Source organism: Camarhynchus parvulus, chromosome 3 (assembly GCF_901933205.1).
Source record: "Camarhynchus parvulus chromosome 3, STF_HiC, whole genome shotgun sequence".
In the NCBI taxonomy this organism is placed as follows: Eukaryota; Metazoa; Chordata; class Aves; order Passeriformes; family Thraupidae; genus Camarhynchus; species Camarhynchus parvulus.
Genome location: NC_044573.1, coordinates 68482460 through 68504545, shown reverse-complemented (window position 1 = coordinate 68504545; position 22086 = coordinate 68482460). Strand labels below are relative to the sequence as shown.

At 39.5% G+C, this 22086-nt stretch overlaps 1 protein-coding gene across 1 annotated transcript in view; it reads right to left on the bottom strand.

Moving 5' to 3' along the window:
• SEC63 (SEC63 homolog, protein translocation regulator) overlaps positions 1–21219 on the bottom strand; it is a 52088-nt gene extending 30869 nt beyond the window's left edge. Inside the window, exons 1-5 of the mRNA XM_030944689.1 lie at positions 20956–21219; positions 7488–7587; positions 6579–6693; positions 3053–3165; positions 760–821 (exon numbers count right to left, since the gene is read on the bottom strand). Of these exons, the coding sequence (XP_030800549.1) occupies positions 760–821; positions 3053–3084 (94 nt within the window). The 5' untranslated portion in view covers positions 3085–3165; positions 6579–6693; positions 7488–7587; positions 20956–21219. The remainder of the gene's footprint in view (positions 1–759; positions 822–3052; positions 3166–6578; positions 6694–7487; positions 7588–20955) is intronic.
• Positions 21220–22086: the final 867 nt, after the last annotated feature.

Genomic DNA, 22086 nt, shown 5'->3' with positions numbered 1-22086 from the left:
CTCATATCATCCTGTAACTTCAGAATTAAGTTACAAATTCCATTTATTATTTCCAATCTGGCTGTAACTCATTCTACGCACATATTGCCTTAACAAATGGCAGATTTCCATTTTGCCAGTAATGAATATCAGCTAGAAATAGGCAACATTTTTCCTTAGTAGGCCACTTAAACAATCACAAAGGTGTTTTACAAGCAATTCACACAACTGCAAGTAGGGAAAAAAAAATTATTAAATTTCAGTCTTAAATTCATTTTGTTTGGATCACCTACTGTAAAACTTTAACATACCATCACCAAGATTATTTTCACGTAGCAACCTGCCCAGAAACAATAACCCCATGTACATCCTTTCAAAGTGTGTTTACTGCATTATGGCAACTTGTTAATTTTTCAATATATTTAATCATAAATACCAAGAAATGTTTAAAATCGGTAAGTTTCTGATAAGCAGCATTCTATTTTTTGCTTATACCTCCATTAATACTGGCAAGTCTCCCTAGATACTTACTGAAGCTGACTAAAACAATTCTTTTCTTTTTACCATAATAAAAAGTTCAAGAAGTGTAAAGCAAACTCTTTCTTGCCTTTCCCTGCCACCACCCCCAGAGCCAGTTTCACAAGCAAAGAATTGGTCAGATGAGTTGCTTTAATCACAGGAGACAGTTATTATATAAAGCTCTAACTGCTTCTTGACTGATCAGATATTACACATCTCAATGTCAGCAATTACAGGATCTCTGTCATTCATAATTGTTACCTTGTGGTCCATCTGGATTACCAAATTCTTCCCAGTTTTTTCGTGACTCTTCATCAGTTAAGCTAGTTACAAGAAGAAATATTAAGTTAATATAGAAGACATTTCTCTAAACCATTAACTAAAAGAAACTTTAAAATGTGGCAGACACACTATCCTTTAGAGGTGGTTTGGAAAGCTACACAGCTTCTGGTATTTTTTTTTATGAAATCTAATAGGAAAAAATACTGCTGTATTCCTCCTTGATTGACAAGTGAATTCTTCTTTAAGGACTCTGACAGGAAATCAGACACAGAAGATGCCCATGCAGGAGATGGCTCGATCACATCTCCCTTTCATGACAGTGACTGCATGCCCATCAGCACACAGTATTTCTTGATGCCAGGTTACAGCACAGAAAATTTTGAAAGAAAGAGGTTGAAATTTATCTTATTTTTTGGGAGGAAGGTAAATATGGAAGATTGATCAGAAGTAGTCCATATGGGTCTTTATCTTATTCTAGACATTTAGCCTTTGACAGCCTGTGTTTGGTTGTCGTTGTTTTTTCTTCCTGGAACTACCAAGTTTCATAATTTAATACTCTCTTATTAAACAAGCCACCACCTCCTAAATCTTACAGTTTCTGTGCTTGTTCAGTAACAACAGTTTTTTGGCAATTGTGTGCCGCCTTGACAGAATCCCTGTTACGAGAAGGAAGAATACTGCTTTAGAAAACAGAACATCTGGCTTCCACTGTATGAAAGATTTTATCTCATGTAAGAAACCTAGTGAAGAAGTCAGGCCTCTCCTGATCACTTCTAAGTCTCCCATTTGTTGACAAGCACACTCACCAAATGGGCAGCTTTTATAGTCTTTCAAGACATCATGGCTAAGGAACTTCACCAACATTTACCTCACAATATACTTCTGCCACAGCCCATGCTCTAGTGTTTGAACTGTCAAACTGTAGCACCAAGTGTTTGAGTACTGGCTTGTAAAGCAAATAATTTACATGCTTCAGGAGTTCAAAAAGGCATATCAGAATTTCCAACTGAAGAGATTTTCAAAGTGATACAGATGTGTTTAAGCAAAAAGTATGATTTCCAAACTGCTCAAGTGAGCATGGTGTTGGTTCTCCTTCCCACCTCTTTCCAACCAGGCCTCTCCATCAGTAAGGTTAACCACACAGACAACTGACTTCAAGGCAGAAATCACCACTTCCTAGGTTCCCTGATGATGTGACTGACCCAATAAACTCCAGTAACTGAAGAAGTCTCAGAGGTAATAGGCAAGAGTGATATGCTGTGACCACAGTGACTCAGCACAGCTGCTGCAGAGAAGCTGACTCCACCTCAGAACAAAGGGGACACAAAGGTGGCCTTTGTTTTACATAAAAAACCTATCAACAGATGAGGGGATCAACTGGTGGTATAAACATTTCTCTTTGAGTGCATAAAAAAACTATGAATGTCTCAAGTTTGAGATAGCAGCATGAGGGGAGTAAATAACTGGCTCAGTCCACCAGAGTATAAAAACCAGACAACCAGAATTCTGTAGAGAGCAATGGGCTCCAGCTGGCTTCAAGCCACACATGCCTTCCCATCAGCATCCTGACAGTGAGTGCATTAGAGACACCAGTAACAGGAATCCTACTGGTATTGTGATTGAACTGTGTATTGAAATGCCTGTATTTTGATTTCCTTTATACCAAATTCTTATACTAGACATCTCTCAGGTACTAAAAAAATAAAAATGCTGTAAGACATAAGACCAAAAAATACTCTAGAGGAAAAGCAGATTCAAGGACTCAGCTTTTAAGAACTACACAGGAATTGGGATAGGGGCAAGCTGAGAGAAAACAGATCCAGAATGAAAAGATCCTTTTCACTGGATGGAACAGTTAAAGTACTGTCTTTTACTCCTTGACTTTACCAGCAGGTGAAATGAACAGTAAGTATATTTTCTAAGCATTGCTTCAAAACTGCTGTAACAGTCGGTTGGTTAAAAACCACAACACCCATTTTGCTCTTTGTCATCTTTAAGATTTAATATGTGTTCTACTGGAAACACTTTTCCTAGCTGACATGAAAGTTAACACAAAGAACTAACACCTTACAGTATTCTGACAGGTGCAAAACAAATTATACTTCCTAACTCATACAAAGCAAATACTCACGGCAGGAAGACGTGTTTTGACTTTTGTTACATATCTGAACACATCATCCTTGTGAATACACCATCCTTGCTCTTACTGTAAAGTCAGTTCTCCCCATAATACTGTGATTCCCTTTTTTTCATAGGCAAAAAAGAAACTTACGCTGCATAGGCCTTAGCAATCCTCATGAACATAACTTCATCTCCTCCTTTATCTGGATGGTATTTTAGGGATAGTGCACGGTACTGTTTCTTTATTTCCGATATACTTGCTCCCTTCAAAAGGAAAGGTTTGCATTTATTAATAAATACCTTAAATAAAATTCATTCTTTATATATAATCTTAATACACATTGCATAGTATTTTTCTGAACCATTCACTGAAGAATTATATTGTAACATAGGATCATGAAACTATGTTTCATTAAAATATTATTATTTTTCTGATAAAATTCTTACAACTATTATATTTTTAAATGAAGACAGAAGTTCAGAGTCTAAGTAAAACACACTAAGATGATTGAATACTGGGTTTTATCTGGATTATTTTGCTTGTCCATCTATAGGAACAAAAAAAAAGGAAGGATTTCTTATCTGTTTGGCAAATCTTAAACATATTCATGAATACAAGGAACTCTCATTTGCAATATTCTTCTATTTAAGCATAGTTCATAGATCAAATATGATGTTCTACTTGCAGTTTGTATGCAGAAATAAATCTGTCAGTCACCAGGAACAGCAGATTTCCCTGCCACTTAAAAAGACCTTTGACTAGAATCATCCTACCCATAAATTATTTCAAACTTCTTGAACAAAGGGAATACATTACCTATACCTGAGAAAGACTGATTTTTATTCTACTCCAGCATGTTGTTAATGCCACCAACACAATCCCTTCTGCATTAACTTCCAGCTTGGACTGTGAACTTCACTACTCATGACAACCAACAAAACTTTATAGTAAGTTCAGCTAAAGCTTTTTTCTATATGTTATATGCTAAGTTTTGCACAACAATTACCACAAGACTTTCCAGTATTTTGTGCCAGAGAAGCCTAGCATGCTGACCTTAACTGCATAATAAACACACAAGAATTTAATCACAGATGATGGTACTGTTTCAATAAATTTAAACCAGAAATTAAACTACCCTGAGGCTTCACTTGCTGTTACTTTATCTCACTTTATACAGTCTGCCATATTCCAACACTATTTTTCAACAGCATGCCTGATTTAATGCACAGGATGAATTTACTCCATTATAAATTAGACTTCAACTAAAACCAGGTGTTTCAAGACTAGAGAAAGAATGCCAGATAGGGAGAAGAAGCTAAAAAGTAGGGGAAAAAGAACAAAGGGAGGTGCACACAATCCCAGAAAAGTTGACAAGTTTTTCATCTACAATAAATTCTTCCTCCTCATTTTCAAAAGCTAGGCTACGGAGGTTAGGCCTAACTTACAGAAAAGCTTAGTAGCTTTGGACAGCTGGTATCAGTCTACTTGGAACACAGAGTGTGCCTGTATATAATCCCTTTTGAGATTCATCTTTATGCCTTGGATCCCAGCTTTGAAACTGCAGTACAGATACTTATTAAATAAATAATTAATATTTGAGCACCTTATGTGTTAGTGAATTCCAGTGGCATGCTTCAAAAAGAGCTATTCTATGTTCAAAACACAGTGCTGATACTGCATATAAAATCTGGTGGAAGTACATTATCTGGACTTTGTTGGTGCTGTAGTTCTCGGGAAATAAAAGCCTCTTGTTATAAATTGATATGCTAACATAAAAAATAATCTTGACTAGAGTATGAATGCAAAGAAGTGAATTATTGTGCATCAAAACTTTGAAGCGCTTGCATCTGCAACCATTTTAATTTTTTTTAAGTTTAGGGGGAGGGGGTTGTGGTGTTTTAGGGTTTTTTTTAATAACAATAACAGTTCCATTATCTAACTACACTTCAGCATCTGTATCACTTCATCAGCAGGACCAGCTACAACTCTCAAGGCTCCACTTGAATGGTAACAGAAGAAATCTGTTCATTTTTCATGTAGTCCGAACTGAAAATCTTTGAAGAGATTTAATACAAATTACTTGACAGCAAGAAACAGGCTCAGATTTTGAACTCTTCTTGAGCCCTACTTCAACCATCTATCTTCACAACCATCTTTTCATCCTCCTCTTAAAATCTCTGGCTCTCACTCAGCTTGTCCTTATGAGAACATGCTCCATCCTTCAGTTCTTAAGGCATTCCAGAATTATTTTTTTTTGCCTGGGTAAGTTGCACATGTCTTGAGCACGTGTACAAGTTTTTATCAATAAACACAAAGCTATAATTCACTACGTGCATTCCTTTCTTTCCCCCCTGGGTTGTTACTTGTAGAAATTTCAGAAGGATAACAAAGGAAAATACTCGGATGACCTAATCCCAAGCCTGATTTGTTTAATCAAAGTTAACCCAGTTATAAGAACATTTAAACTGCATGGGTCCAACAGACACCATTTAATAGTAAAAACTTGTATTGCTCCTTCCTGTGCATCAGTGAGAGAATTCAAGTCAGCAGCAGTGAGTTGAGCAGTGGCTGAATTGCAGTAACTTGGCTCCAGACATGACAGGCAGGTGTTCTACCTGTCTAGCTAGAAATAGGCTACAGACTTCTCACCTGCTATAAATGGCTTCCTTAGCACAAGGTGCTGCTTTTCTCTGCTGACAAGTCAACATCATTTAAAGGCAAGAAATGTATTTGCTAAAGTTCACACACAGATTAAGCTCTCACATTAACAACATACATCACATTTAGTCAAAACAGGTACATTCAAAGCTTATTCATGTTCTTGTGCTGAGCTGGATCCACAGTGTATTTTTTCAGACTTGAGAGTGAAACAGACCTCAGACTCCAGAACTGGAAAGATGACTCTACTGTTATTCAAAAGAGGAGCCTTGGATCAGGAAATAATTAACCTAAGCAGACAATCTGCTCAAGGTATTGTGGTTAAGATGAAGAGTTTAAAAGACGTTCAGAAAGTCTATCCTTGAGATATGTAATTTTTTGCATCCATTTTGAATCAGTCCTTCAGTATGAAACAAAGCACTGCATCTATTTTCTAGATAGGCACTATATCTTTTTTTTATCCCAGTTCAATAAACCTATTGGCTGTTCAGAATTTGTTGTTTGCATCCACAGATACAACCAAAATTCAAGGTAGCCTGCACTACATCAAAATGTGCATCACCAACACCCTTCAGTGAAACCTCTTATTTGTAAATATTGCTCCGTACAGGAACTGTAAATCAAATGAATTCACATTCTTGTTTATACAGTTACTTTAGCATCCCTAAAAGTTCCTATTCAGAAGATTTACACAGGGCACACAAAACAGGTTTTTTTTTGCTATTTTCCTGTACACAGAGAGGAAAACAACATCAGAATAGGATTTTCAAACACCCACCTCACTACATTTTGAAGGCACTAGATATAAAAGTTATAAATTGGTACAGATATGGGCAAAAAACACATAACAATTGACTTTATAACATGCAGCAGTAACTTTTACATGCCAAAAAAGAACAAAAACACTAGATAGATTCACTAAACTTACTTTGTTTGAAAAAATAAGTCCAAGATTAACATCTACACACAGCAAATACAGTTACAGTAGTACAGACTAGTGAAAGATGTTATTACTTACAGGATCCAAATGTAACACTTCATAAGGGTTGTATTCTTGATACTCTCTGTCTGTTTTGGAAACTTTGTATGCAAGGAACAAAAATAATGCCCAGCCAGCAAGGAGGACTATTTTCCTGTTTGGAAGAAAAAGAATTTTCTAAATACACAAATCCACTAGCTCTAGCACCATTCTAATAACATTGAAAGCCATCTTATATCACTCTTCAAGAAATAGTATAGTATTAAAACAGCAAGAAACACTAAAGCAGGTATTAGTATTTCAGTTTTAATACCACTTTTTCTCCTAGCTTTTAACAAGGACAATCCACTACCACAAAGCCTCCATTTTTTAACTGTCTCTCCTCAGCAGGTATACACTATTATTTCCAATTTTTAAAGGATGATTTTAACTAGATCCTAGACAATGTGTTAAAAGGAAAACAAACCAAAACACAAAAAGCTGACACAGGTACATAACAGACAGCTAAACATTTTGAGGATAGGTGTAACAAGGAACTGATAAAGGGCTCAGCTTCAAACTTACAAAGTTATTATTCTTTTATATTTGAGTATATATGTTCACATACTAAATATTTAAATCAAAAGATTGCACTAGCACTACTAATTTCAGTGAGGGAGAATAATTTTTTTGAACAAATAAAAGCATTGTTTACTTTTTTCTACAGCTGAGGTTCACTGGTCTCATTCCTCAGGTATTTTATAAAGGACAAATGGTATGCATCTAGATTTCAAGCCCTATTAGACAATAATGATTACCTATTAATTATTCAAATACTGCAGATTGCAAATGTCTCTTTAGCGATGTAGAAGTAACTAATCCCTGCTTTGATTACAAACCAGTGTATTTCTATATAAAATAAGGTAAGAATTGCTTTAATGGGAAGCCATGCAAATGAAATGTACGTACTTCACTGTAGGAATTATGTTCTGCTGTGGCTTGAGCAGTCGCAAGCGGTACCACAAACACCTTCCATACACGTTCCTTATATTCTTTAATCGAATTTGTTCTATCAAAATAGAGAGATTGTGATTAACCAAGCTGGCAGCACACAGAACAGCAAACATGCCCACCTCACCCCGAACAGGCAGCACAAGGTCAGTTGGAGGACTAACATAAGGTCCAGCATTACCAGAGCAAAGAATGCTTTCTATCCATTTAAGTGATGCTCTACATGCATGAAGTTGGTCAGATTACTCTCTCCACCTAAAATAAAGCCATTCTATTTCCTATATGCCACACAGTAACCATCACATGTGAACTCAACCTTTGCCTACCATGCACCTGTAAACTTTGCTTCTGCCACTCAATTCCAAAAGTTTCCCTTTTCAGTATGTCAGCTATGGCATGCAGGAAAAACAAACAGAATGCAACCGACAGGCAAACTGGTATTTGTACACAAATAAAGAGTATAGCAGGAACAACAGCAAGTTGTGGATAAATGAGATCTTTTTTGCTTTGCCTTTGTCTGACAAAAGGAGCTTCCTTTTTACACAAGTGAATTTACCATGCCACCGCCCTGCAATATCCTGCAGACCCTGACCACACTGCAGTGAACACCTTACACATTCCTTAAGGTAAAGCTCTGCAGTGAAATATGAATTATACTTTTTCTGGATCTTAGCTCTGGAATCCGTATTCTGTCAGGGAAAAAGGTTCAGAGTTTTAAAAGCACACAAGTAGAGTTCTCTCATTTCTTCTCAGTCCAGATCATGGCTTCCCATCACAGTGTAAGAGTACTTCACACAACATCCTTTGATATGGGATTACAGGGAGACAAGTGTGTGTGGGGTGGGAGGAAATGCTTTTCCTCCAGTCAAAACCACTTCTCGTTCAATGGGTAAAACCCTTCACAATAGCGAATCCCTCCTACAGTTTTAGGAATAGGTATTAAACAGCCTTGGAAAGCCTAGGCATAATGCACCCATGGGGCTTTTGAGTTAATCTCACTAACACTACCCCATGCATCAAGGTACTGTTAAAGCACCCCTCTCACAAGAGGATGTAGACTGCCACTTCATTCCTGTAAATAATCTGGGAAAGCATCCCATGCCTGCTTTATTTCCCTCCACATTGTTCTTAATGCACACAAAGTTCCTGAGATTCACAAGCAGATTTTCCCCAACACAATTCTTACTCACAAGGGTTCTCACAAGTGCATACTGTACTAACTTAAAAATGTATGTGAATGTCCAGCCAAAACTACATCTTAACATACTTTCAATTCAAGAAATATAACTAGTACTGATACCGAAGAAAACCTGAGTGCCATCTCTTTAATGGCTTTGTCAGAGGCCTTACAGAAGTTTAGGTAGATGACATAGGTTGGTCTTCCCTTGTTGACTGCTGCAGTCGCTTCTTTTGTATTCTGGACATCAAAACAGGTACAAGTAGAGAGTGTTTAAGCAAACAGACTTGACTTGATCAGAACTTATGCAAACCTCTTGAAACTCCAGTTCTTTAAGCCCGAGGCATCTGCTTCTTCTGCACCGTAATGCAGACCACACAGTTCTTGGGTAAAACAGAACCTAACGGGTTGGAAAGGGTGGGAAAGGCCTCAGGAGATCACCTAATCAAACCCTGCTGCTCAAAGGAGAGTCAAAAAAGCAGCTGCTCGAGGTCTGGCTGTAGGCCTTTGGAGTGGCTTCAAAGACAGAGCTCACTGTGCCTCTGAACAACCTATTCCACAGTTTGACCATCCTCGTGCGGCAAAAATTTCTCGTATCTGTCATAACCTCTGCTCTGATTTACTAATCACACAATGGGTGAGGACACAGGACATACAGACACAGAAGAAAGCTAATTACAGGTTGGATTTCCAATTTTCAGATATTATATTCAACCCGTGTTTACAATTCAGCCATGCCTGGCTTAAGTTTGGTTTTGAAGTTCACCTATCTTACATACCTGCTTCCAAAGAAACAGAAGGATACACCCAATCCTCAGGAACATTTGACAATTGATCCCTACCTAAACCTATTATTGTTGTTTCAGGTTCTGGAGGTTCCAAAAAGTGCTTAAAAAGAATGACAAAACAAAACAAAAAAAAACCTAAGGGGAGATTCTTTTTCATCCTTCTGAGAAAAAAGAGAAGATTGCACATTTATTGTTATTGGACACAGGCAATACTAGAAGAGGGAACGGAAAGAGGTACAGCTGCAATTATACTGAGAAGTTTTAATCCCCAGAATCTTGTTTCAGCTGCAACAAACAAAGGTCAGTTTTAGGAAAAAAATACCACAAATAAGACTACTGGCATCAGTATTTATATCTAAAGCATATAAAAGTTTTAAAGTATCAGTCAATTTTTATGACAGCCAAAAGCAAGCAAAAAGCTAAAATCCAGAATCAATGGAAGCCACCAGTTTTCCATTATTCTACCTCAAACTGCTGGAGAGGACAGAAATACATCCTAGCCTCCTGTTTTCTTTCTACCTTCAGGCTATTACAAAAAGCAAACTCACATAGTCCAGAATACAGTTCCAGCATATTTTCTGTCAGAAAAAGAAATAGGAGGAGGTGCATATGAAATATTCTGCCCACCAGTTGCAGACAATTCATCCAAAGGAGAATGGTTTTGAAAGAAAATTACTTCTTTCAGCAAGAAACACAGAGCAACACAATCCTGCAGCCCTAGGAAATGCCAAGATCACTTTAAAGCCAGACTTTCACAAAACTGATTTGTAGTGTGTCATCCTCTCTCTACACCTGAATGGAAAACTTGTACCTGTGGAAAGTATCAAGAGGTGCAAGTAATACACACAGCATGCAAGTCTTGAGTAAAGGTTACAGCACAGGGACACCACAGCTCTAAGCATTACACCTGTTCAGTTAAAACTGAGGGCAACAGGCTCAGTCAAAACACTCCAGGGTTTCCAGGTTTCCTGGATTTTACTCAGAGTTCCACAGTTTTAATCCTCTAAACTGTACACTTGAGTAGCATCCTATATACTTTCCACAGTAACATGGGGGTGTGTGTGTGTATATATATATATATATATATATATATATATATATATATATAAATCTTGAACTCCTGGGCTCTTTTCTACTTCAACAATAACAGAAATAAAATAACTGCATTAACAACTTATTTACTGAGGTCTTGAACTGAGGCTATCTGTAAAAATTTACTTTCTTAAGCACTTAACCACTTCTCAGATAACAGATGAATTAGGAAAAGGCTACCCTACTTTTTCACTAGGCCATCTATGCTTAACGCTGTTGACATTTTCTTTGATAATTATTACAGAAAAAGACTCCACATGGATATAGTATGTTATCTGAGATAATTTTAAGTCACAGGATGAGGAAAAACCCCACACACTTACTTTCAAAAATGACACTAACAAACAATTATAACTATGTTGTAAAAGCAGTAACCCATCTTTGCCAGCAACTAAGAGGCAGGATTGAAACCTACAGCAAACTCACAGCAGCTCCTCTGAAGTACTGAGCAATTTCAACTTTATTATAATAGGATTGACTTCTACTGTAAAACCCCAAATTAAGAGGCATGAAGCAAATTAAATTGATTTTAAAGTGCTCTAAAACACTGTTGCTTAAATGCAAAAGCCTTCAAATAAGCAATAGTGTTCCCACTGGGATTACTTTTAAAAAAATTTAAAATGGAAAGCATGTTTCAGGATCTTAAATGCACCATAGCAGTGAAGAATTAAACCATCTGATAGATGCTTTTTAACCTTAATGTCTATCATTATAAGAATTGTCCTCATTACCCTCATTATTTATCTATAAAGAGGTCATGTCCAGGTTAGCCTCTTAACTAAAACATTTATAGCTGAATAATCTCACCCTGGTTGTTTTCAAAGAGATTTTTCTCTCTAGTAAATATTCACAGAAATAAGCCAAAAAAATTATGTGTTTTGAGTAACATTTTAAGTATTAAAACCCCAAGCAGTTCATTAACTACAAAGAGACCTATGAAATACTTAACAGCAAAGCTGCTTTTTTCCAGAGCATGTTTTGCAGCAACTAGATAAAGCTTAAAAGGAACAAAAAGTTTCCTAACTTTCCATTCCCACAATTCCACACATATTTGCTGACCAAAAGATAGCACTTGTTACTAACAGCTTTAAAAAACAGCAACATAAGACAATTCAATATCCTGAAAGTTAACCTCTTTTCAGAGTTTACTTACCCAAGCTTTGTGTTTACAGTCAACTGGGCACAGTTCCACATTACACAACTGCTAACCAAGCCACTTCCAAACCTTGTCCTTCCTATTAGTGTACTGTCTCATTTGCACTGACAAAACAGTCAGTGGAACTAACTATAATAACATTTAAGCTCCATCACCTAATTTATCAAATTTATAGCAGGGCTGGAGCTATAGCTGCATTGCAAAACTAACAGAATCTGAGAGGAATCAGAAAACTGGACATTTTACTATGGAACAGCACCCACATGAGTCAAGGTTATCAATTTCAGACAAAGCCAACAACAATGCTGGGCTCCAAGATTACACACTCTTAACTATTAACTGAATTTTATCAGTTTGGTGTGGGGAGGAAACCAGAACACACTCAATCCAAAATAAATGCAAACAAAAGTCACTAAACATATCATCAGTCACTAAAAATGCTTGTAGTCAGTACTGTTCTGATGCACACCCTGAAGAAACTCTAATAAAGGACAGAATTAGTGAACACAAGAATAAGTACCATACATCCATTCAGCATCAGTAGAGTCTTTGGTAAAGTCCTCTCAAGGAAGTAAACAAACAGAACAGATCCTGCTGATACAGTCTGTGGTTTCCAAAAGGCTTCTGAAAGGTTCCTTTTACAAGTCTTTCAGAACAACCATCTAACTATTGCAAAAATAAATATGTGACTAGAAGACAGAGTGAATTGCCAATTCTCCCAGCAGAAGGAAATTGCCAGGAGCTCTGCAGGAATCTGTGTTGAAACTACAATACATTTCATTAATAAGTAATCAGACTAAAAGGGTGAGCAGTAAAATAAAGCTTCTGGATGATATGAACTTATTCTGGGTAACAAGGACAAGGGCATCCTGAAGAACTGTAAAGATCAAGCAAGTGCACTTCTGAATGGCACATACTACTAAGAGTATGAAAACAAAGTCCAGTGGGGGCTATTCTAACTTTACATATACAAGGGTGAGCTCCAGGCTGACCATTACCTCTCAGAATACAATCTTGGTGTTGTGGGAAACTGTTCTATGTAAAACTCAGCTGAATGCTTATTACTAATAAAAATCAGAGCCTGTGTTTAGTGCATTCCTACAAGAAAAGGAAGGGATTATTACTCCACCACATAAGCTGGAGGTATGTCCAGCCTTGAGGCTGTACGTACCTCAAATGCGATGCACAGTCCTAACCCCACCTCTTAAAGAGGGGCAACGAGAAAACATTCAATTAAGGTGAACAAGGTCCATCAAACATATAAGGAGATTTATGTCCAAAATATAACCTACAAATCTTCCAGCTGAGAGAGTAAAGTGCAAGGAGAGGTAATGGAAGGCTGTAAAAATCCTAAGTGACAGCCAGGACTGAATGTTTACTTCCTCTTCCAGTAGAGCAAATAAGGATTGTTAAGCAACATCAGAAGCAGCTGCAAAGGTGATTATTTGTGGTGTGGGCAGCAGATACAGTCACCTCCCTCACACAGGATGGTACAGATGCTATAACAAAAGTTACTGAACTCAAAACCACTGGAAACACAGAAAATATGCAAAGGAAACACCATCTATGCTTGTCCCGTTCTCCTCCCTTAAGGCACTCATTTCTGTAATACTACATAAAAAACCCCACCTGATCTGACCCAGTATGTCCATGCTTTTGCTTTTAAAGAAAAAAGGGTATTTGAAACTTTATTGGCAAGGTAAGCCTTTGAAAAGCCACAATGCTTACAAATATCTTAGTTTCAAACAGTTCATCCAGCCAACCATGATAAAGGAATCTTCTGAATTTAAAATGCCTGTAAGCAATTTCCTGCAAAAGAGAAATACTAGGTGAAAAATCTAAAATCACCTCTTCAATCTTCTTAATTGTATACTTATTTAAAAACTGGTGCAGACACTAATCTTTTTGCTCAAGAAAGAAATTAGGCACCTGTTTTGTGCTCTTGCACCTGTACCCTGCTCTTGATATTTCCAGCCAGCACAACCCTCCTCACCATGAAATTGAGATACATGTCAGGTCCTGGCTAGTAACTGAGGGAAAGGCCTATAAACCCCACAATGGGAGAAAACAGCACCACAGGGGGCAAGGATGCAGCATCAGCCCCAGACAAGACTTGCTTAAACTGCTGCAGATCTGAACCCTTCTTCACAGGCATGAAATTGAAACACAAATTTAAAAAAAATCACAAAAAACCAAACAAAACAAAAGCAACACACTAAAAAACAAAAAAAACCACCAAACTATGGAATCACTACTGATTCCATTTCCTGTCATTTACCTTGCTTCTCTCTCAAATTTCCTGCTCCTTCTCCAGGAACAGTTTAGCTGCCCATGAAACCATAACTGAATCTAAATCTAATAGCCTGTATAACCTGCTAGTTTTGTGTCATGTCTGCGAGTAGTCAAGACAACCTTGCAGCAACTATTAAATGAACAAGATGTGCAATAAAACCTTCAGTACACTGTTTTCATAAGCTTCCATAACATAGGATGAATTTTTTTAAAATAGAAACTACTTTATTTTTATGTACACGTAATGAAAGATAAAGTTCTTGTAACGGTTTGATCCTTAACGTGCCACAAAAAAAGCTTTTCAGCATTTTGTATTCTGGACGTCTTGAAGCCATTCAACTAATCTCTAATACAGGGCTATTAACTTTATTTTACTACTAGGAAGCTGTAGTGGTTATAGTAAGATTATAATACTTTTTAAAAATTCCATGAAACGACAGGCTTTTTTTTTCCAAATAACAAAGAAATTTGGAAACTCTGTGCAAATGCTTTGTTTTGAAAAATATTTTTAGAGATAATTGCTAGACATTACTAGTGGCATCTCATGACGTTTGCCCCTTCTTCAAATGTTTCTCAAAAAAACCCTACTGCTTCAAAATAGCAAAATAGTGAAAAAAAAATTAACAAAACAAAGTAAACTATCACCATTACATTATATTCTGCCTTCAAACAGTCACCTAATAAACTGTATTTTTTGGAACTTGAAATAGTTTACGTCAATCATGGTATACTCAATCTCTCAAAAAGCTCAATTTGTAGGTAGTAACAGTCCTTAGATGCATAACTGAGTTTCACTGACTCTGACCTCCTGACATAATGATAAAAGATTATATTAACAGGAAAGGATAAGCACACACATATGGGCACAAAATGCTTATATTCACAGATATCAAGTTTTCACACCCATGCTTAGCCACCACATTAGCAATGAGCATGGAATCCTGGGGTTTTATCCTGTCCTTTACCAGCATCCTGTACTTTATCCTGCATTACCAAATGCCAAAATGCTGTGAAATACTCTGGAGTAAGGTTAATGAGATTTCAGCGAGCTGTGGGCAAGGACAGGCATCACAGTTAACCCACTCCAACCAATCCTATCTCACACCAGAGGATTAGGAGCATCACAGAAGAATTTTACCCAGAGTGGGAGCAGCAGCAATGCTGCTTCCTCTCCCTCGGTTGCTGTGAGGTACAAGTGCTCAGATAAAACAGAAAAAGGGCTGCCTGCACTCTCTCAACTGACACAGATGAAAAACACACCAAAAAATTACAGAGAAATCTTCCCTATTGACACTACTACCAAAGATATCCAGTATAGTGGGCAGATATACTGAGAAGTATGGTTCCTAAGAACTAAGCAAAAAAACTAAGCAAACCTTTACAGAACAACTTTCTCAGGACTTCTGATCAAGGTTTTGAATGAGAAGGTTTTGATAGTGAGTGACAACTACTATCTACAGAACTATACAAAAAGCCCTACTGCTTCAAAATAGCAGTACAGGAAAAAATAAAAGAAATAATATTAAGTATCAACATGGTATTATATTCTCCCTTTTAACAGTCACCAAGTAAGCTGTCATTTTAAAATATTTCTGTATATTTGTCCACCCTCAATACAAAAAAGGCTGCAATATTTTTAGGGTTCTCTAATTGCCTATGCTACTTACTACGGGTATGGCAACTTCAAAAATTAGCAGGAAATTGCCTTCTTTAACCAGACTTTTTAAAGTTTTTCTTGGTATTAGCCCAGTGTTCTTCAAGAGAACTTTAGCTGTATCTCACACAGAAACACTTGAGAGGGGAGGGTGCAAAGGAAAAAATGTTAGTAGTGAGCAACGGGACAACATACAGCCAGGGTGGGGAGCAGCAACAAAAACAAAAAACACAAACAAACAAAAGCCAAACAATTTTTTTTTTAATTTTGAAACACCATAGACTTTGTATGGATTTCTTTTATAACTAAAATTAACGAAATAGCTTTTATCTATTTCATATCAATACTTTTTCTAGATACAAAAATGCAGCCATTCATCTGGTTTTCTTCCCTTCCCAACAGTAGGTTTTTATGTTCTTAAACTTCAAGAAAGAAGATCTACATTCCAAACAGAACAGTCCCTACAGCCTCTTTTCTCTCAGAGAAGAGACTGCAATCTTTTTCTAGCATTATTTTTGTATTCACAGCTGTTATTCTTAGGGGTTTGTGAAATGTTTTCAACATCTTGTTTTGTTCAAGTTACTATAAAAAAAACTCAGGATAGATACTTCTATTCTTTCCATCAGCTTTGTAACAAATTATGAATACCCAATGCCCTAAAACAGGATAATTTATTTAATGAAGACCAAAAGAAACTAAAAAAATATGAACTAGCAAGCTTCCAGGTACATGTACTTAACTGCAAAGCACATCACAATCTTTGACCACCTGTTTCAGCACAGCTTTATAATTATGTGCCTCAATCCAGCAGCACAGGTATAATTCAAGAAATACACAAAGTTCAGCAAACATATCAGCATTGTGCAACAACTGCCATATTATCCAACTAGATTAATTCACCCCTTGCTCTCCATTTCCTTTCTAGATGCTGACATTTAATCTACACAAGCTTACACTGAAACTTCAAAGCAAGTCCAACAGCAGGAAAGTACTTTGATGGACACTCCTCCACCCCAAACTGCTGAGGGAAAAAAAAATCTTTTTCTTCAACTCTCACAATTAATATTTAGAAAAACAACTTGAAAATTCCCATTGCAGAAAATACCTTTTCAGCTAAGAATGAATCTGCACGAAAATAACTTTTTAGCAACTACATTTTTTGTTCCAAGAGCAATCCTTTCAATGGTTTTACTCACAGTAATTAGGCTAAATTAATACCAGTATTTTCCCAAAACAAAGGTAACCCAGAAAAAGTATGACTTCTTTTAGTAATAAAACATATATACACACACATAGGTTTTAAAGAAACAGGTAAAGGATAAACAATATAGCCTGAAGCCATATTCACCATCACCTGAAGCCATCACCAACACTGAAAGAATCAGTCTTCTTTCCCTCGGTCACATCCTGTACCATCCCAGCTACACACAATCTTACACAGAAATGAACACACATTAAAAGTAAGACAGAAGAAAGAGAAGAAAAAAGGGACAACAATCAATTTTAGCTAAAATTACTTTCTTCCACTCCCATACATTGGTGCTCTGTTTGGCACAAGGGATGGGGAGAAGTACAAGACTTAACTCCGTCAGAACACTGCTGCCTCGACGCAATTATGAAACTTCAGTCCAAGACACAAAGCTGAACAATTAACCTTCCATAAAGGCTTTATTAGCTCTGGAGTGAACACCAAGGAGGTAAAGTCATTTGGACAAATCCAGTTTACAAAGTCAATTACCTGCTTGTTTGGTTTATCAAAGCTGAGGTAATGAAATTATGGGACAGTTCACAGAGTGTCTAGCACGCCAGAGCAAAACCCTCCCAAATACTAGCATCAACCCTTACCACAGGCTGCAGCAACACTTCATATGGACTCTATCAGAATGCCTGGAAAAAGCAGGTTTAGATACTCAGGAAAAAAAAGCAGCTCAAATTTTTCTCAGTACTTTAGAGACAGAAGTTACATCATGCTGCTCTTCCAGACAATAGTATTGAAAAGGCTTTCCAAAAGTTTATTATAATAAGAAGTAAAAGCAAAATGTTAATGGCTTGCCAAAAAACTATTCTACTACAAATCTGACATTAGGTAACACATTTTGATTTTCCTTGAAGTAGTAAAGCAATATAGATCCAGTCTTACTTTCCAAGCTTCACTATAGCAAAAACAAACACTGAGTTTTCGGGGGGTTTACCTATTCCATGAGCATTTGCTACAAAACTACAGCACAGAACAGATCCTAAAATATTACAAGCTACCAGCAATTCCCAGATTTTTGCTGTACTTCTCCCTCCACTGGCACTCTGTAGTGTATCACATACCAGCAATCCATGGCAGCACATTTGTAGATGGAAGCAGCAGGCACCAGCGGCCTGACCTTCCTGCAGTGAGCATTTCACCCTTGCGAAACGCTAGCTCTAGTCTGCTCTTACAACACAACGTGGCTGAAGCTCCTCTTCCAACACAGTTTTTTTACCAAAAAAGGAATCTGCCCTGTGTCTTTGGATGCTCTGGTTTGCATTGCAAAGGGGTCCTGAAGTGAGGAGGACAAGCATTGATTTGCTTCAAAAGCTCCCCCTGATCTGGTCTTCTTCACTCCTGCAGCTGGAGCTGAAAGAGTTCACCAGTACAACTGCACCTCACCAAGCCCACCAGGAGGACAAAGACTGGGTTCTCTAGCACAGGTAGGGCAAAACACAGCCCCCGAACAAAAATGTTACTTGGTTCTACACACAGAGGGCAGAGGTCTTGGCAGAGCTTGTTCTCTTTGGCCCAATACTGTGCCTCAGTACTGGAAACTCCACTCTAAACTAGCCTCAAAATAACATCTCATATCAACATCCAGATATTTCTGCTCATTGAAGGAAGCAGGAGTTACTAGTGTTGGAAGATTTCTCTTCTGAAGACACAGCATAGGCCTTCTCTTTGCTTCTGAAATAAGTGGTTTTGCTGGTTTTTTAAACTAGTGAATTACACTGAAAACAAGAAGCAGTGGCTAAACAATTAGTATTTTCCACCGTCACAAGGTTTTAATTTATTCCTGAAATCTTGTTCAAATGCTGGAACAGGCATGGTTGAATACATACAAAAAGCTGTGAGAAAAATACTCAGAGGATTTTGCTGGAAATTACTTGCCTAAGAACCATACACTTAAACAACTTAAACATCACAGTGTTCTGCTACTTAGCAGATTTACTTCATAAGAACTTACTTAGCAGATCAACATTAGTCCCAAATGATGATCTGTATGACACCTCAACTCTTTGTTTAAACAGAGCCTGCAGAACAGAACTCAATCAAGAGACTGCAGGCATGCCATTAATGCATATGCTAAAAACTGGACTACATTCACATTTCAAAATCCATTAAGACAATTATGAGGCAGAAATCATTCTTCCATCTCCCTTCATTTCCACTAGTGATTTTCACTTAGTTGACTCATTTCTTTGCACCAACAGCATAATAAAATCTACCTTTTGCTTTGGAAAGTAAGGTTTGACACAGCTTTGTAAGAATCTAGCGCTGAACACAGAATAATATGCAGCAGGCCCTCCATATACTGGACAATGCTGGCTAGACAGAAAGAAATTAGTAAATTTAATGGCAGGCCTATTTGGAAACTGGGTGAAATCCATACAGCCATATTCCAAATTCAGGTTTTCATTTTCTGCCATTCTATAAGGATAGCTGACAATCAACTATGTAAGGCTAGTAAAGTGCTATAAGTTTGACAGCATTTCTACAGCTTTTCCTGCTTCTGTCAGCCCCCTGAAACTGATGCTAACATCAGAGTGTCCCTGCTGGCCATACCATTCTGCGCAGCATCTCAGGCAAGTCACAATCGTTTTCCCAAGAAGCAGCTTTTAAGAACTACAGAGGAATAAAGCATTATTAAAGAGAAAAAGTGATTTTCTCCCCCACTACCTCCCACCCTTCACCAGAACAAAAATACAAATCTTGATGTTTAGAAAAAGGTTACAGAAGTAATATTTTCTCTCTGACTCCCCGCTCCTCAAGAACAACCCAAAGATTACAAAACACCTTCAACACCAGTAACGCCTCCCTCTTGCAACAGTCAGGATGCAGAAAGAGGAGGCAGAGAAACCTAACCTTTCCTTTCAGCAGAGAGAACCAACTCCTCAGCTGTACAACAGGTAGTAAGTACCTGGAGGGCAGAGAGCAACCCTCCAAAGAGGTTCTCCAGCCAGGGCCCTGCCAGAGGCCACCAGCATGTCTGGCAGCAACCAAGACTGTGAACAGCTGTCATTTGGCACCAAAACAACATTTGTTCTATCCTACTCCTCACTAGAAGGTACAGGACTAAGATTCCATCGCTAGGGATTTCTTCTACATATAAAACTAAGTTAAGCAGAACCTGGCAAGCCATTTAAAATGGCATCAAAGCCACTAAGTAACCACCAGATACTGAATGTAAAAAGATGCAACGAACAAAAGGGATTCTGCTCAGATTGCAAAGCACAAGTGCTCTTAAGAGGTCAGCAGGTTTCTGCAAAGGGAACCAGTATCAAGCATCCCTGTTTTACTAAGCACTTACCACCCAGCCTCTAAACACAATTTCTACAGCCTTTTTAATCTCAGAACTGCTGTTAAAAATGTGTTCCTGTGCAGTCTGTATACCAAAACGCCTTCTCCTTCCAAGAACAGAGGGATACAGGAAAGACAAAGTGGAAAATTACTTTGGAAATGAGACTCGGAACTAGTCAAAGAAACTTTATAACACCGTCCAGGGATACAAAGCATCATCCCGAAGGGTGAAACAGAAATTTAGCCCTTCGGATGTTTAACTGTGATTTGCAATGGGAAAAAAACAAATCCCCATTTTCGCACCCGCTGTGACCTTATGGCACATAAAAGCTGAGCCCGGCAACTTTTCCTCTTTGTCCCCAACTCAATAGCTTGCTCTTTCCCCACGATCAAAATTTAGGTCATCCACCCTGAAACGCTCCGGGAAGACAAGGGAAAACGCAAACCCCAAACAAAGCCCCGGACCCGGCGCCGCGATGACTCTGCAGGAGCCGCGGCGCGGAGCCGGCCGCGCTCGCTCGGGGGGCGGCGGCCCCGGGACCCTTCCTCCGGCCCAGGTACCGCTAAATGGCCGCCGCCGAGCGCAGCGCGGGGCCGCCGCCCCTCCAGGCGGCCCCCGGGGGCGCGGGCAGGGCCGGACGGGCGCCCGGACCGCGGCGGGCCCGGCCTGGCCCCGCTGTGTGGCGGCGCAGAAGCCGGCCGTGCCCGGGGTTGGGCCGCTCACCGGCGTGCTGGTCCCGCGGCCACAGGTAGTAGGTGGCGGGGATGACGATGAGCCCAACGAAGCTGGTGAGGAAGTAGAAGAACGTGTTGCCGCTGTCGTCGTACTGGAACTGCTGCCCCCGCCATGGCCGCGCCGGCCGCCCGCCCGTACCCGCCGCCGCTGCCGCCGGCGGCCCCCGGTACCGCCGCCCCGGGATCCCGCGAGATCGCAGGCTCGGCCGGCCGCCCGCCCCTCGGCAGGCCGCGCAAGGAGACGTGTCACTACTCAGCCACCATAGCCCGTGTGGCGTCACCGGCGGGCCCGCCCACAGCCCCGCCCCGCCGCCGATTGGCCCGGGCCAAGGCCCCGCCCCCTGGATCACGGAATCCCGGGATCTGGGAGCCGCGGGATCACAGCGCGGGCCGCGCCGGTGTGGGGCGGCTGTGGCTGTCGGGTCTGATTTCCCTGCTAAAGCAGGGTTGTCTCAGAGAATGTGCCACAGAATCACAGCTTCGTTAAGGCTGAAAGAAATTTCTGGATCTTGTCCAAACCCCCCTTCCAAGGAGTCGGTGACAGCACTTAGAGCGGGTGACGCAGGAACCGGCCCAAGCGGGTTTGGAATGTCTCCAGAGAGGGAGACCTGCCCGGGCAGCCTGTCCCAGTGCTCTGCGACCCTCCGCTGTAAAGTTACTCCTCATGCTGAGGTGGAATTTCTGGTGTTTTAGTTTGTAGCTATCCTCACCCTGACACTGTGCACCACCGAAAAGAGTCTGGCACCGTCCTCTTGGCAAGTGCCCTTGGGTAATTTATATGCATTGATGAGATCCACTCTCGGTCTTCTCCAGACTAAACAGCCCCGGCTCCCTCAGTCTCTCCTTGTAAGAGACGCTCCAGAGCCCTCATCATCTCTGCTCTTTGTCTCTCTGGTACTGAGAAACCCGAAACTGGACACAGCACTCCAGATGTGGCCTCACTAGGGATGGGTAGAGAGGCAGGATCACAGGATCACCTCCCCTGACCTGCTGGCCACACTCTTCCCAATGCACCCCAGGGTACCACTGGCCCTCCTGGCCACAAGAGTGCTGCCAGCCCGTGGTCAGCTTGTCATCCACCAAGAGTCCCAGGTCCTTCTCCGCAGAGCAGTTCTCTGGC